This window comes from Choloepus didactylus, chromosome 9, assembly GCF_015220235.1.
Source record: "Choloepus didactylus isolate mChoDid1 chromosome 9, mChoDid1.pri, whole genome shotgun sequence".
NCBI lineage: Eukaryota > Metazoa > Chordata > Mammalia > Pilosa > Megalonychidae > Choloepus > Choloepus didactylus.
The window spans coordinates 6110701-6123887 of record NC_051315.1 but is presented as its reverse complement, the minus strand read 5'-3'; the positions used below and the strand labels follow the sequence as shown (position 1 = coordinate 6123887).

At 39.9% G+C, this 13187-nt stretch overlaps 1 protein-coding gene across 8 annotated transcripts in view; it reads right to left on the bottom strand.

The window, feature by feature from the left end:
• The window catches only part of SAP130 (Sin3A associated protein 130), a 119838-nt gene that overhangs the window by 40419 nt on the left and 66232 nt on the right, over positions 1-13187 (bottom strand). For 5 of the 8 annotated variants that reach the window (XM_037849054.1, XM_037849055.1, XM_037849053.1 and 2 more), the window contains exons 12-14: positions 11834-11955; positions 10070-10372; positions 6200-6377 (exon numbers count right to left, since the gene is read on the bottom strand). The exons of 1 other annotated variant lie outside the window; for it this stretch is intronic. In XM_037849054.1, the coding sequence (XP_037704982.1) occupies positions 6200-6377; positions 10070-10372; positions 11834-11955 (603 nt within the window). The remainder of the gene's footprint in view (positions 1-6199; positions 6378-10069; positions 10373-11833; positions 11956-13187) is intronic. 2 more of the 8 variants (XM_037849052.1, XM_037849057.1) reach the window with 1 other exon arrangement.

Genomic DNA, 13187 nt, shown 5'->3' with positions numbered 1-13187 from the left:
ATGTCCCCCACCAGACACGTTCACATCCTAAACTCTGGGGCAAGTGGGTACGGACTCATTTGTAAATAAGACCTTTGAAGATCCTATTAAGATGAGCCTAAACTGTACCAGGATGGGCCTTAACCCATATGCCTTGAGTCCTTATAAGCAAAGGAAATTTGAACATGGAGGTAGAAGCCAGAGGAGGAGAAAAGACAGATTGCCCTGGGTTGGAGGCAGAGATGCAACTACAAGCCAAAGAAAGCCAGGACACTACACACTTCAGAGAAAGCACGGCCTGTCAACACCTTGATTTTGTACTTCTAACCTCCAAAATGTTAGAAGATAAATTCCTATTGTGAAGACAACAAGTTTGTGTTATCTGCTATAGCGGACCTGGCATTTATACAGAGCTGAGCTATTCCTGGAAGCCAAGTGAAAAAAGGTTACCAAAGGAAGGAGTAAGTGATCAAATGTGTCATGCTGCAGACAAGCCAAGCATGGCCAAGAGTGAGCACTAACCAGTGGGCTTAGCAATACGGAAGCTACGGGAGAGTGGATTTAAGAGAAAATGGCAAGAACTAGAATAAGCCTAATAACTAATGGATCTGGGTATCGATGACAGGGGCTGCTAACATCTCAACAGAGGGGACCTCCAGAGAAGACATGATATTCCTGTTAAAAGACTTTTTTTTAAAAAAGTGAATCTAATCAAGCCTTTAGATTCAACTACAAATTACAGAAAATGTGGGGGACAGAGAAGAACAAGTGAAATTACACTGCATAGATGCAATCAGCAAAATCTAGGGAAGAAAACGAAAACTCTTTAGGACAAAAGACCAAGTTTCTTCAGCAAACAAATTACAAGGAAATAAGACAGGGAAGAAATCCATAGGTTACAAGAGTCTCAAGAGATCTATCAACTAATCACAATGTGTACACCTTATCAGAATACTGATTCAGATGAATAAGAAAGAACATACGTGTGCTACATTTAAGACAAAGGGAAACATTAAGAAAGACTGGGTATTTGATGATGATAGGGGGCTACTGTTAATTTTTTAAAATATGTATCTCTCAGGAGGCACATGCTGAAATACATACAAATGAAATGACATGATGCTTGACATCTGCTTCAGAAAAATATGATGGAAGGGGTAGGGTAGGCATACAGATAAAACAAAATTGGCCACGAGATAAATGATAAGCTGATAATTGAAACTGGGTGATGGGCACATATGTTTAAATTCTTATTTTTTAAATTTTCCATAGTAAAAAGTAAAATAACAACAAAACATCAAGACATTCTCCTACTCTCCTCAAAACAAACAAACCAACCAACCCAAACACAAAACCCAATGAGATGTATCACTGTAAACCCACAGAATGACCAAAAAGATTGATTATGTCAAGTGTTGGTAGGAGTGAAGCAATAATCCTCTCTGCTGAAGAGTTTAAATCAGTGTAACCATTTGCAAAAACTGCTGGCACTACCTGTTGCAGTTGAATTCATGCCCAATGGCCCAGGGAATCCCCTTGTAGGTAAAAAACAGAAACAAATGCATGTATGCATCAAAAGTCATGCACAAATATGTTCAGGGTTGCCATGATAGTCAATAACTAGAAACAACCTAAATACCCATCAGCAGAGGCACAGATATATACACTATGGTATAGAGAATGGTATTTTATACAGCATTAAAAATAAATTACTATCACAAGTAATACTGAGAATAAATCTTACAAAAGTGGGTGAAGGAAGTCCAACACATACAAAAAAAACTGCATAATATATGATTCTTCTTAAGTTCAGAAAGGGGCAAAACAAATCAGCTACCAGTTATCAGCTGGGGAAAGGTGTTGATGATACTACGTTTCTTGGCCTACATAGTGGGTGCACACTGGGTTTACCTTGTGCTTTAGGCTATACATGCAACATCTGTGCAGTTTTCTATACTTCAGTGAAAATAAAGAAAGGGAGGCTAGAAGAATTGGAGACAGCAAATATATACAACTCCTTTATGTTCTTTGCAAATCCGAGCAAATAAATGGACTGGTAGTGGAGTAAAAAGGGATCAAGGAGGATTTTTTTTTTTAGACAGAAGAAATGATGGGATGTTTATATTTTTGATGTGACTAATCCACTAGTTAGAAAAAACTAATGATGTAAGAGAGACAGGGAGAGAAGCCAGAGCACTGTCCTTGAGAAGACACAACAGGACGAGGGCAGGTGCCTGGAGAGGTGCTCAGAGAGTGCACCTATGGTAACAGACAGGAAGACGGAGTTTGGGGGGCAGATGCAGGCAGGTAAGTAGACGCGATAGCTGGAGTTTGTGCAAGTTTTCTTTTGACTGCTTCCATTTTCTCAAAAAAGTAAGAAGCAAGTTCATCAGTAGTGAAGATGGGGTAGGAGGTGTGGGAGTTTGCAAGGGGGAGATGTGGACCAGTTGTCCAGGTGAGTAGTTTAGGAAAGTACATGCAGATTGCTGGTCAGTAACAAGGTCCCAGTGGAGGTTTGGGAGGCCAAGCAGACCAGTCAACATGGTTGTGATTCCTTGCCACATTCTGCTGCACAAGTACAAGCAAAACTTACCCAGAAAGTTGGATTTAACTAAGGTTTTGACAAGGTGAAGAGGGGTAAGGAAGTTGAGGTTGTATGCAAGGAAGTGACTGTAATTGACCAAAGAATCTGAACAGGGCAAAGCAGAGAAAAAGGTCATCAAAGGTTGTGAAAAGGAAAGTGAGGAGGTGGTGGGATCAGTGGACTGAAGGCTCCTGGTGGGGTTCTTGTAGGACCACTGGAGTGAGTGAGGAGGAAGGAGACAGCTGGGGCACAGAACACCAGGGACTCGGAAATGAAGTTGGGCTTATGGAGGGGTGCTGACGAGGTATGTGGAGGGAGGAGAGGCATTCATGCAACCAGAGGTCAGGCTACTGGAAAATCGTTTCTATTCATATTAAGCACAGGAATGCTACCATCAGGAAAGACAACCAGACACTGTGTGCCTTCTGATGGTCATTCCAAACAACCCCCAATCAAACTGGAATCCAATCAAGCCACTGTCCTGTTCAATATAGCCAGTCACTAGCCATTAGAGGCTACTGAGTACTTGAAATGAGGAACAGAATTTTAATTTAAGTTCAATTGCTTTTAACTTAAAAACTGATAATTAAGTTAGTAGAAAACTTCTAAAGTGTGTCTGGAATAACGTGGCTATGTGAAACTTCTTTTTCAACTGAGATTATGAAATCAAAATACAAATCAAGTACTTCTGAGAAGGAATGCCCTGAAAATGGTAGTGATGAACAAAGAGAACATCACACACACACATATCCATGACAGTGATGGGGGGTGTGGAGAAACATAAGCCGCCTGCCTGTTTGGAGAGAGCTGCAGGGGACATCGAGGCCCAGGGGAAGTGCCAGCTTTCATTTAAAGCAGGAAGGCGTGTTCAAAGAGGTAAGGACATAGGGGATCTGGGTGAGAACAGGCTGTGAACTGCAGAGGGCACAGCAGAGGGTTTCAGGAGTACCTTCCTGGTGAAGTATGGGGAGAAGGGAGCGGACCTTTTGGTCTCCAGTGCTGTGAAATTTCAGTATTTTGTATCCAGGTGTGGGTTTATTTACATCCACCGCATCCACTGTGCTTAGTTCCCCCACTCCCAAAAGTTTTATTTTGAAGTAATTTCAGACTCACAGGACAATTTGAAAAAAATAATACAAAACCCATACAGAACACTCCAACATATCCCCTTCTCAGACACCCAGATCCACCAATTTTATTATTCTGCCACAGCTGCTGTATCACTCTATCCTTCTATCCATCATACAGCTATCTGTCCATCATCAATCCATCTATCTGCCAACTTATCAATTTTCTAAAGGAGAGTAGGTTGTACACATCCTTGAACAAATAATACTTCCATATGCACCCTGAACAAATAATACTTCTAGGTATGTTTCCTAAGAACAAGGATATTCACTATGTAACCACCTTAAGCAAAGCTGTCAAGTTCAAGAACTCTAACACTGATGTAAAGCTTTCAGTCTAAATTCCAATTTCCTCATACATCCCAATAATGTTCTTTTGGGCCTCTCCCCTCCATTATTTGATCCAGTTGAGTACTGTGTTTTACATTTAACTGTCAGTCTCTGGTTGATCTTTCTTTTTTTTATTTTTGTTTTTAATTGTGGAGACATATATATAACATAAACTTCCCCAATTCAACCGCTCCAAAGCATACCACGTAATGGGATTAATCAGATCCCCAATTTTGGGCTAACCTCATGTGCTGAGCTTTCAGTGGGTTTTTAAACCAGGGAACTCACGCTTGGCAGTTCTGTTAACTGTTTGTGAATTATTTTGTCAATGAATCCCAAAATCCTTTTCTCTGATCTCTCCTTCTAAAACCCCATTACTTGGAGGTTGGACCTACTGAAACAGTTCCTGGAATTTTCTTTTCTCTTCCATTTTCTACTTTTTGTATTTTTGCTCTAATTTTGAGATTTCCTAAACTTTATCTTCTAACTTTTCTACTGGATTTTTAATTTCTGCTATCCTATTTTTAATTTCAGGACCTGTTCTTTTATTCTGCAAATGTTCCTTTTGTATAGCATTGTATTCCTGTTTCATGGATGTAACTCATATTTCACAGTTTTTTATTCTTAGTTTCCTTCTCCCTGCCTAGCCTCATATCTTCCAAGGTGCTTTTTTCAGTATGTTCATTTGTTTGCCTATTTATTGTTTGAGGTCCCTCTCAAATACCTGATTATCCTTGGTTGTATGATCATGATTAGGAGTGGGAGACTAACAAGCTGACTGGAAGCTCTGAGCTGTAGAATAGCGTGTCCCTGTGAGGTGATCTTTCAGGCCATATATTGAGGGAAGCCCTAGTGTCAATACCTCTCGGTCTTTCCCCTTGGGCTGGAGAGACTCCCCAGAAGGTTAAGCCCAGAGAGTCACGTTCAACGCCAGGTTTCTGGTCGCTAAAAGGGAAAGGGACCAGGAAGTCTCAGCATTCCACACAACCTGCTCCCTTAATCTCTGTCTCTGACACTATCTGCATGGCCCCCTTTGTGCGGGCTCTGCTGTGTGGGTGGGGAACGGAATGGGGGCTCTTGCTGCTTCTTAAACAGCTTTCAGCCTGGCCTCCATGAAAGGGCACACCTACTTCTTTCACCCCCAGCTCTGCCTGTTGCTCGTCCTCTGGAAGATTCTGCCACCTAAATGAAGATGGTTGTTAACTTCCCCCTGTGGAGGCTTAGCATCCAGCTCTCTCACGGCTAAGGTCTCCATGCCTATCTGCTTTGCCAGCTTCCGAAATTTTGTTGCTATTGTGTGTCCTCTCCTGTTCTCCCCTTCCTTGTGTATTCATAATCTGAAAAACAAAAACTTCTTTACTGAAGTTCTACAGGGTTTTGAGAGGGAGAGGAATTTAGATATGTATATTCAATCTGCCCTCTTAACAAGCAATTAATAAAAACTTGTGTTTTTATCAATAAAGTTAACTCACCATGGGCTGATTTACCCTCAGAAGGAAGATCTTTAAAAAGCACTCGCAAATGACATGGACAGACACAGGTTGAGGCAATGCTTGGCACACATCTGAGAACCCTTTATGGACTCTGGTCCTGCAGGGTAAGTCTGCCTAGGCTTTAACCTTTGGATGTTGAGCTATCAGCTCTGCTGAGCCCTGGAAACTCTGCTCTCTAAAAATGTGACTGAGCATCATCCACCACCAAAATTTTTAAGTTTGACAGCATAGCACACACCTTCTTAAATGATCCGCCATCTCAAACAACACAACACATGTTTGTGTATATGACAACACAAAACACAAGTTGATTATTAAATGAGTCTTAATACACTTGAAAAATTACTTGCTGGGCAATGAGAAAAAACATGGTACATGTTAATGTACCTATTAGACAAGTCTGAAGAGTTCATTACAAGCTACTTTAAGGGTTCTAGGATTAAATCCCCAGAACTAGAGAGAACTCCTAAAGCAGCATGCAACAATTGCTTATAAATTGATATCCCAGTGACTCATGGATTCTTAACATCCTATAGTCTGAGTTTGGCAAGGCTCTACTGAACAATTCTGTGGTTGAGTTATCCTGGAGAAAAATTTAAAATGTCATAGAAGATGAGATTAGATTTTGCTACCAGCATTGACTGTCCAGAATTGGAAGTGTCTTTGGCACTACAGAGCCTACTCACCCATCTGTGGCAGGTTTCTTCCGGAGAATACTTGGCCGGGGGGACGAGCCCTGGGCTGGGGCGTTGGTGCTGGCACTCTGGCTATGGGTCTGTACCACAGTCGTGGCCGCCGGAGCAGCACTGAATGTACTGCTAATAGGGTTGGCTACAATGGTGGCTCCATCCGCCAACACCACTGCTGAAGGAAGGGAGGGGCAGGAAAGAACAATGAGGAGAGGGAAACGGACTGGCATTAGAGCACCCATGCTGTCCACAAGCAGACGGCAAAGTGGGAGAGGATGTTAGTCTACTGATGCATGACCTGAGCTACTAAGTTTTATTTGCTCTACACTCACTAATAAATGAGATAAGACATGTAGAGTACACAGTCTCTATCACAGTATTTCACTGTACTAGGCATTTACATATTTTATTCACATAGATTTTACCACCGTTATTATTCCCATTATAGAGATGAGAGAAGAGACAAACAGAAAAGCAAGATCAGCTGGCTTAATAGCATGCTCCCAAGTATACTTTAAGAAATGTACCACTACATTTTATGTAAAACATCACTCTCCATTAGCCCCTAACAATGGGGCCATCATTCCAGTCTATCTTTAGGTCTATCAACCAGTAACTATTTTTAAGCAAAATATATTTAAAATTAGCAACAAAATATTACCGAGCATCAGGCCATAATCAGGAACTAGCCCACATGTGACCTACAAAAATGGCAGTTTCATACAATCAACTTAATAAAATGAGTTTTCTAGCAGATTCTAGTGAAGATGTAGGTACACCATTCTTCCTGTTGGGTCACTGTGGGTTACTTTTCTGATCAACTACATCTTAGCAACAGTCATTCAGAGTCTGGAAAACCTTTCATTAAATAGTGAAATTCAATATCTATTAAAAAATTAAAATGACTACTTACAATAATCGTCATGCTCTATAATTAACAGAGTCTCTAAAATAAGTAACAGCTAAGGAACAGCGATTTCTTTAACTACATCAGAGGAAACACTAATTAATACTCTAAGCACTGCAACTTAATCCATTTCTTAAAAAGCATATTTTTATTTTAACTTATTTTAAAATACTTTCACTTTCAAACTTACAGGACCGTTACAAAAATAATACAAACCCCATACAAACCCCATACAGAGAACTAAAACATATCCCTACCACCCTATCCACAAAAATCCACCAGTTGTAACATTTTGCCAATTTGCCATCTGTCTCTTTCTGAATATCCATTTATCAATCTATTTTCTGAACATGCATTACTGCCATCCAAATTTCCTAAGAACAAGGAAATTCACTTATGTAACAACCTTAAGTACAGTTATCAAGTTCAAGCAATTGATACAAAACTTACAGCCTATATTCCAATTTTTTCGTACGTTCTAATGTCCCTTTCAGCTTTTTCTCCTCCCTTGTTAGATCCCATCCAGGATCATGTTTTGCCTTTAATTGTCATCTCTTTACTTTCTTTTTTTAAATTGTGGGAACACAGATGCAATGTAAACTTTCCCATCTTGACCCCTCCCAAGCATGCCATCCAGTGGGATTAATCACATTCACAATACTGCAGTGCCCTCACCACCTTCCATTACTAGGACTCTTTCATCTCCAAACAGAACCCCTACTCCCAGCATGCATTAACTTCCCATTCCTCCTGCTTCCCACCCCTGGCAATCTGTCTCTGTGAGTTTTCATATTCTCTAATATCAGTACTGGCATTTATATTTACCTCAATTGTTACCCTTACTGGAGATCTCTATTTCTTCATGAGGCTTGTTCTATCATTCACTGTCCTTTCCATTCAACCTGCAGAACTCTCATTAGCATCTCTTGTAGGGCTGGTCTTGTGGTAACAAACTCCCTCAGCTTTTGTTTATCTGGGAATGTCTTAATCTCTACCTCATTTTTGAAAGATAGTTTTGCTAGATATAAAATTCTTGCGTGGCAGTTTTTTGCGTTCAGCACTTTACATATGTCATCCCACTGCCTTCTTGCCTCTATAGTTTCCGATGAGAAAATGACATTTAAATTTACTGAAGCTCCCTTATACATGACATGCTGCTTGCTTTTTTCTTGTGGCTTTCAGAATTCTCTATCTTTGGCATTTGACAGTTTCATTACAATATGCTGCAATGTGGGTATATTTGGGTTTATCCTGTTTGGAGTTCACTGAATGTCTTAAATGTGTATGTTCACGTCTTTTGTTAAATTTGGGGGGAGGGGTTTCAGCCATTATTTCTTTGAATATTCTCTCTGCCCCTTTCTTTCTTCTCCTTCTGTCCTCTCACTGGTGTTTCTCACAGGTTCCTCAGGCTCTGTTCATTCTTCTCCATTCTTTCTTCTTTCAGCTACTCAAACTGAATGACTGCAATCGTCTTACCTTCAACTTCACTGATTCTTTTTTCTGTCAGCTCCAATCTGTTGATGAACCCCTCTAGGGAATTTCTGCTTTCTGTTACTGTTGTCTTCAGCTCTGTTTCGCCCCTTTTCATAATTTCCATCTCTCTACTATTATTCTCTTTGTGTTCATCTATTGCTTCCCTGATTTCCATTAGTTTTGGTCCATGTTTTCCTTCAGCTCTTTGACTATAGTTAGGACCATTAAAAAAAAAATCTTTGCCTGGTATGCCCCAGGTCTGGTCCTCCTCACGGATGGTTTCTAACACTTTAATATTCTCTTTTGCCCGGGTCATCACTTCCTGTTTCTTTGCATGTTGAGTAATCTTTTATTGAAACTTGGACATTTTGATATTTTAATGTCTTACTGAGAGAATTCAGACTCTTACACCTCCACTTCATAAGGCTGTATCCATCTAGAGATATGACAGAACTTTCTTAAATACTAGGCGCTAACAACAACAGCAACGAAAGGAAAAAAAGAAAACCCCTTTCCCACTCTTTGTAGCCTGACCTGTGCTAGTGCTCTCGAGGGCTTATCCATATGAGTTTAGAGAACAGCTCCAAGCCATTGTGTAGGAGCCTCCCGGATCCTTTCTGTGCATGTATTTTGTCTTGGGCATGCATCTGTGACCCTTGGAATTCCCATTTACATGGTTCCGAATGTCCCCTCTTCCCTGGGAAAGAGTTTCCTCACGGTTTTAGGCACTGTACTGTATGTCTTACAGCCAGCAATCCCTCTCCCTAGGTAGCCATGGGGAGAGGTCTGCAGGGGAGCTCAGTGAACTGCTTTCTACACGTAGGGCAAGTTTTTGAATGGCAAGTCCCTCAGGCCACCACCAGACAGACTGGGCCAGACATACATGCTCCCAGTAGTACATGAGGGTTACTCTGCTCCCCCCATACCAGGACCAGGCATCCGGATGGGGAGCTGGTGAGGCTTTTAAGCAGCCTTGATTCAGCACATGCTGTTTCTGCAGTCCTTTAACTGTTTCCTGGAGCTTTGCGAAACATGTTTCTACCAGTCTTGCTGGTTTTCAAAGCTCTGAGGGGGGATGGAGCTCTGAAGCATCTCATCCCACCATCTTGATTCTAGTATATCTTTTTAAACACTGATACAGTATCTAACATTACTGTAAGATTTTACAGCTTTATAAAATTCTTAAGAAAACCTTAAACTGAACGAGAACACTTCCAGTATAAAATGAATTCAACCCTCAGCTAAGAACCCTTTATGGAATGCTTCCTACCATGTGCAAATGCCATATTAGGCTGTTTATGTTTGTTATTTCTAATACTTACTATTATCCTGCAGAGTAAATTTTAAGAAACTCATGTTACAAAGAGGACACTAAGTCCTAGATAAATTACCTAAGACCACAAAGCCAGCAAGTGACAGAGCCAGGATTTAAACCCAGGTGTTTCATTTCCCTCCACACTACCTTTCAGGCAAAAAGTTAAAATTACCTGAAGTCTTTCCCTCAGGCTGTGGCTGCGGAGTAGCCATCGGTGCCGGCTGCAGTCCCTGTGTGCTGATTGGGGCTGCTGAGTGAATGCCCTGTGTCCCGATCGGGGCCGGCTGTATGCCCTGTGTCCCAATGGGGGCTGGCTGTATGCCTTGGGTCCCGATTGGGGCTGGCTGTATGCCTTGGATATGTCGCGCGTGAGACGCATCCACTGTCATCAGCTGCATGGGGTTTAAGTGGACGGTGGACGCCACCCCAACACCAGTCTGAGCAGTGATGGCAGAGTTTGGCGCCTGAGCTGAAACTAACAATGACGCAAAAATTAGACGAAGTTGACATAAAGGAGGGAAAAAAACTAATATGAAAACACAACTTTCTCCACTATGCAAAATCTAAATCCTCAGGCTTTTTTTAAAAAAGCTAACTTGAAACTCTATATATTAACTTTGAACTTTTCTCCCCACTTCCTTTCAATTTGATAAGACCTTTTTTGTAGATTACTAGAGATAGGATTAAAACAAGAAAAAAAAAACAATTATTAAATTCCAACAACGAGCTAGGCACTGTACTAAATATTTAATATAAAACTTCAGAAAGACATCCTTGACTACCAAGTCAAAGAACTTTAATTGACAGAATCCCTATCGCAGGCATTTCTGAAACAACAGTAGTTAAACATTTAAAATTTCATACATCCACTGAAGACAGAACAAGCAAGTTTCCTTTTTTTCTACAAGTCAGAAACATTACTATGTGTATTTAAAACAAATGAAAACTGAAAATACCACCATTTCCAGGAAGCAACACAAAGAAGGAACTTCTTACTTCTCATGGAAAGAACCAAAAAGACTTCTCCTTAGTCATCAAGACAATCCAGAAATGGAGGAACCTGTTTCCAGAACTACTTAAATACCTTCTAATACTTGAAAACTTTAGTTTTCCAGTAGAAATATCATATAAGTCACGTATATTACTTAAAATTTTTCAGGAGCCACATTAAAAAAAGGTAAAAGGAAACAGGTGAACTTAATTTTAAAAATAATATATTGTACTTAATCTGATACATAAAAATGTCATTTCAAAATGTATTTCAATATCAAAACTAAGATCTTTTACATTCTTTTTTTCCATACTATGTCTTCAAAATCTAGTATTTTACTCTTAAAGCATATCTCAGTCCAGATACTAACTTTTCACCAGAAATATTTGCTCTGTATTTTGGTTTAAAGTCTGCAACTGAAAAGGTGGTTTCACATTGCCAAATTGTTCCCAACACACTTGAAATGTTTCCAGTTTTAATTAAATACAATTAAAAAGTCAGCTCCTCAGCTGCACTGGCCCCATCTGAAGTGCCAGTGGCCAATGGGCCTGTGCAGCCACGCTGGACCACGCAGCTGCCAGGGGACAATGCCCACAGGCTGGACAACCTGGCTGCTGGAAGGGAGCTGAAACTGAACAAACAATTGAGACCCATGAGAGTACAGCTTTATTCAATGTCGCTGGACCCCCGTTTCAAGGGGTACTAAAAACCGTTAACACTGTCTTCCGTAGGGAAGGATGAAAGCTTGCAAGCATCGCTAGTAAGTCACAGCCTTTCTTTACATCACCAAGAGATTTAAGACCTAAGAGATTCAGATTTTAGCTTTATCTGAATCTGAACATGGAAGCTGGAGTAATTAAATCCCAGGCTAGAAACACTCACTGATGAATTTCTACCTCATTCCTAGCAAAGTTAAAATGTCCAAGTTAAACGAGGGGCTCCTACCTGGATATTGTCGAATGGTGGACACTGAGCTGGTAATGGGGGTGTACGTGTGTGCGGCCAGCGGGTAGGCAGAAGGGGGGTAAGTGGGCAGAAAGTACTGGAACTGGACAGGAACAGATGGCCTATGGATGGAACACACATCACAGGAGTCTGAACAGTCTGTTTTCTTCCTGGCCTTCAAATAATCCCAACCCTGGTCTCCTCACACACTGCACACCTACCAGATCATCATTTCCCAAGTCAAGTCCCAAACAAACAATGTTAGAGCGAAGGAGACAATCCTACAGAGAGTAAAACCTTAAAAAATAAGTGGATACTATATAAATAACTTTATCAATAACTACCAAATCACAGATTTTTTTGTGAATGATTTTCTAGAAGTTGCCAAAACTGACTCACAAAAACTCAGGAATTAAAAGTCTTCCCTGCCCAACACCACTTGAAAGACACTAAGCTCAGATGGTTTTTACCAGCAAATTGTATCAAACATATACAAAACAGGTCATCCCAAACTTATACCAACTGTTTCAGAGAATAGGAAAGGAAGAAAAGCAATTCAGCTTTATTTTTTGAGCTTAATATAGCCTTGATACCAAAACTGGACAGGGAGAGTATGAGAAAAGATATAAGCAAATCACCTTTTTTCTATTAACACAATTCCTAATTACAAATGCATTGATTTTGGTATAAAATTAACTACATCATGATAAAAAAAAAAAAAAAACTCAGTGAAATATAATAAGAAATTTGGTTACTTTAAAAAGTTGGGTTATATGTAATTTTTACTTTTTCTCATTGAAACTTTTATATGTTTTCCAAATTTTATTCAAGGAGCATATATTTGTGTTGTAATCAGAAAATAAACAATAAACATTATTTTTACTGTTATCTCTAAAAAAAAAAAAAAATTAGTATTGTTGATATTCTACCTTTGCATCATGCTCTTAAATGGCTTGGCATGGCACCATTACCAATGTTATCTGTATCTGAAATTTTGATATTTTGTTCACCATGGACTTTTTGCATTACTTTTGATTTTTTAAAACCTTGCATTCAAATACTATTTCCCGAGTTTTTTGGTGCCCCTTAAATTTGGGGCCCAAGGTAGATGCCTCACTATCCTTCCCTGCTTTAAAACCTGAAGCACACTTTTTCCCTTTAATTATTATTCTGGTTATTTTTGTGCGTGTGGTAATGAGGGTGTTGGGGATTGATTTTGGTGATGAATGCACAACTATGTAACAGTACTGTGAACAATCGAATGTATGATTTGTTTTATATGACTGTGTGGTATGTGAATATATCTCAATAAAATGAATATTAAAAAAAAAAAATTTAACTACATCAGAATGAA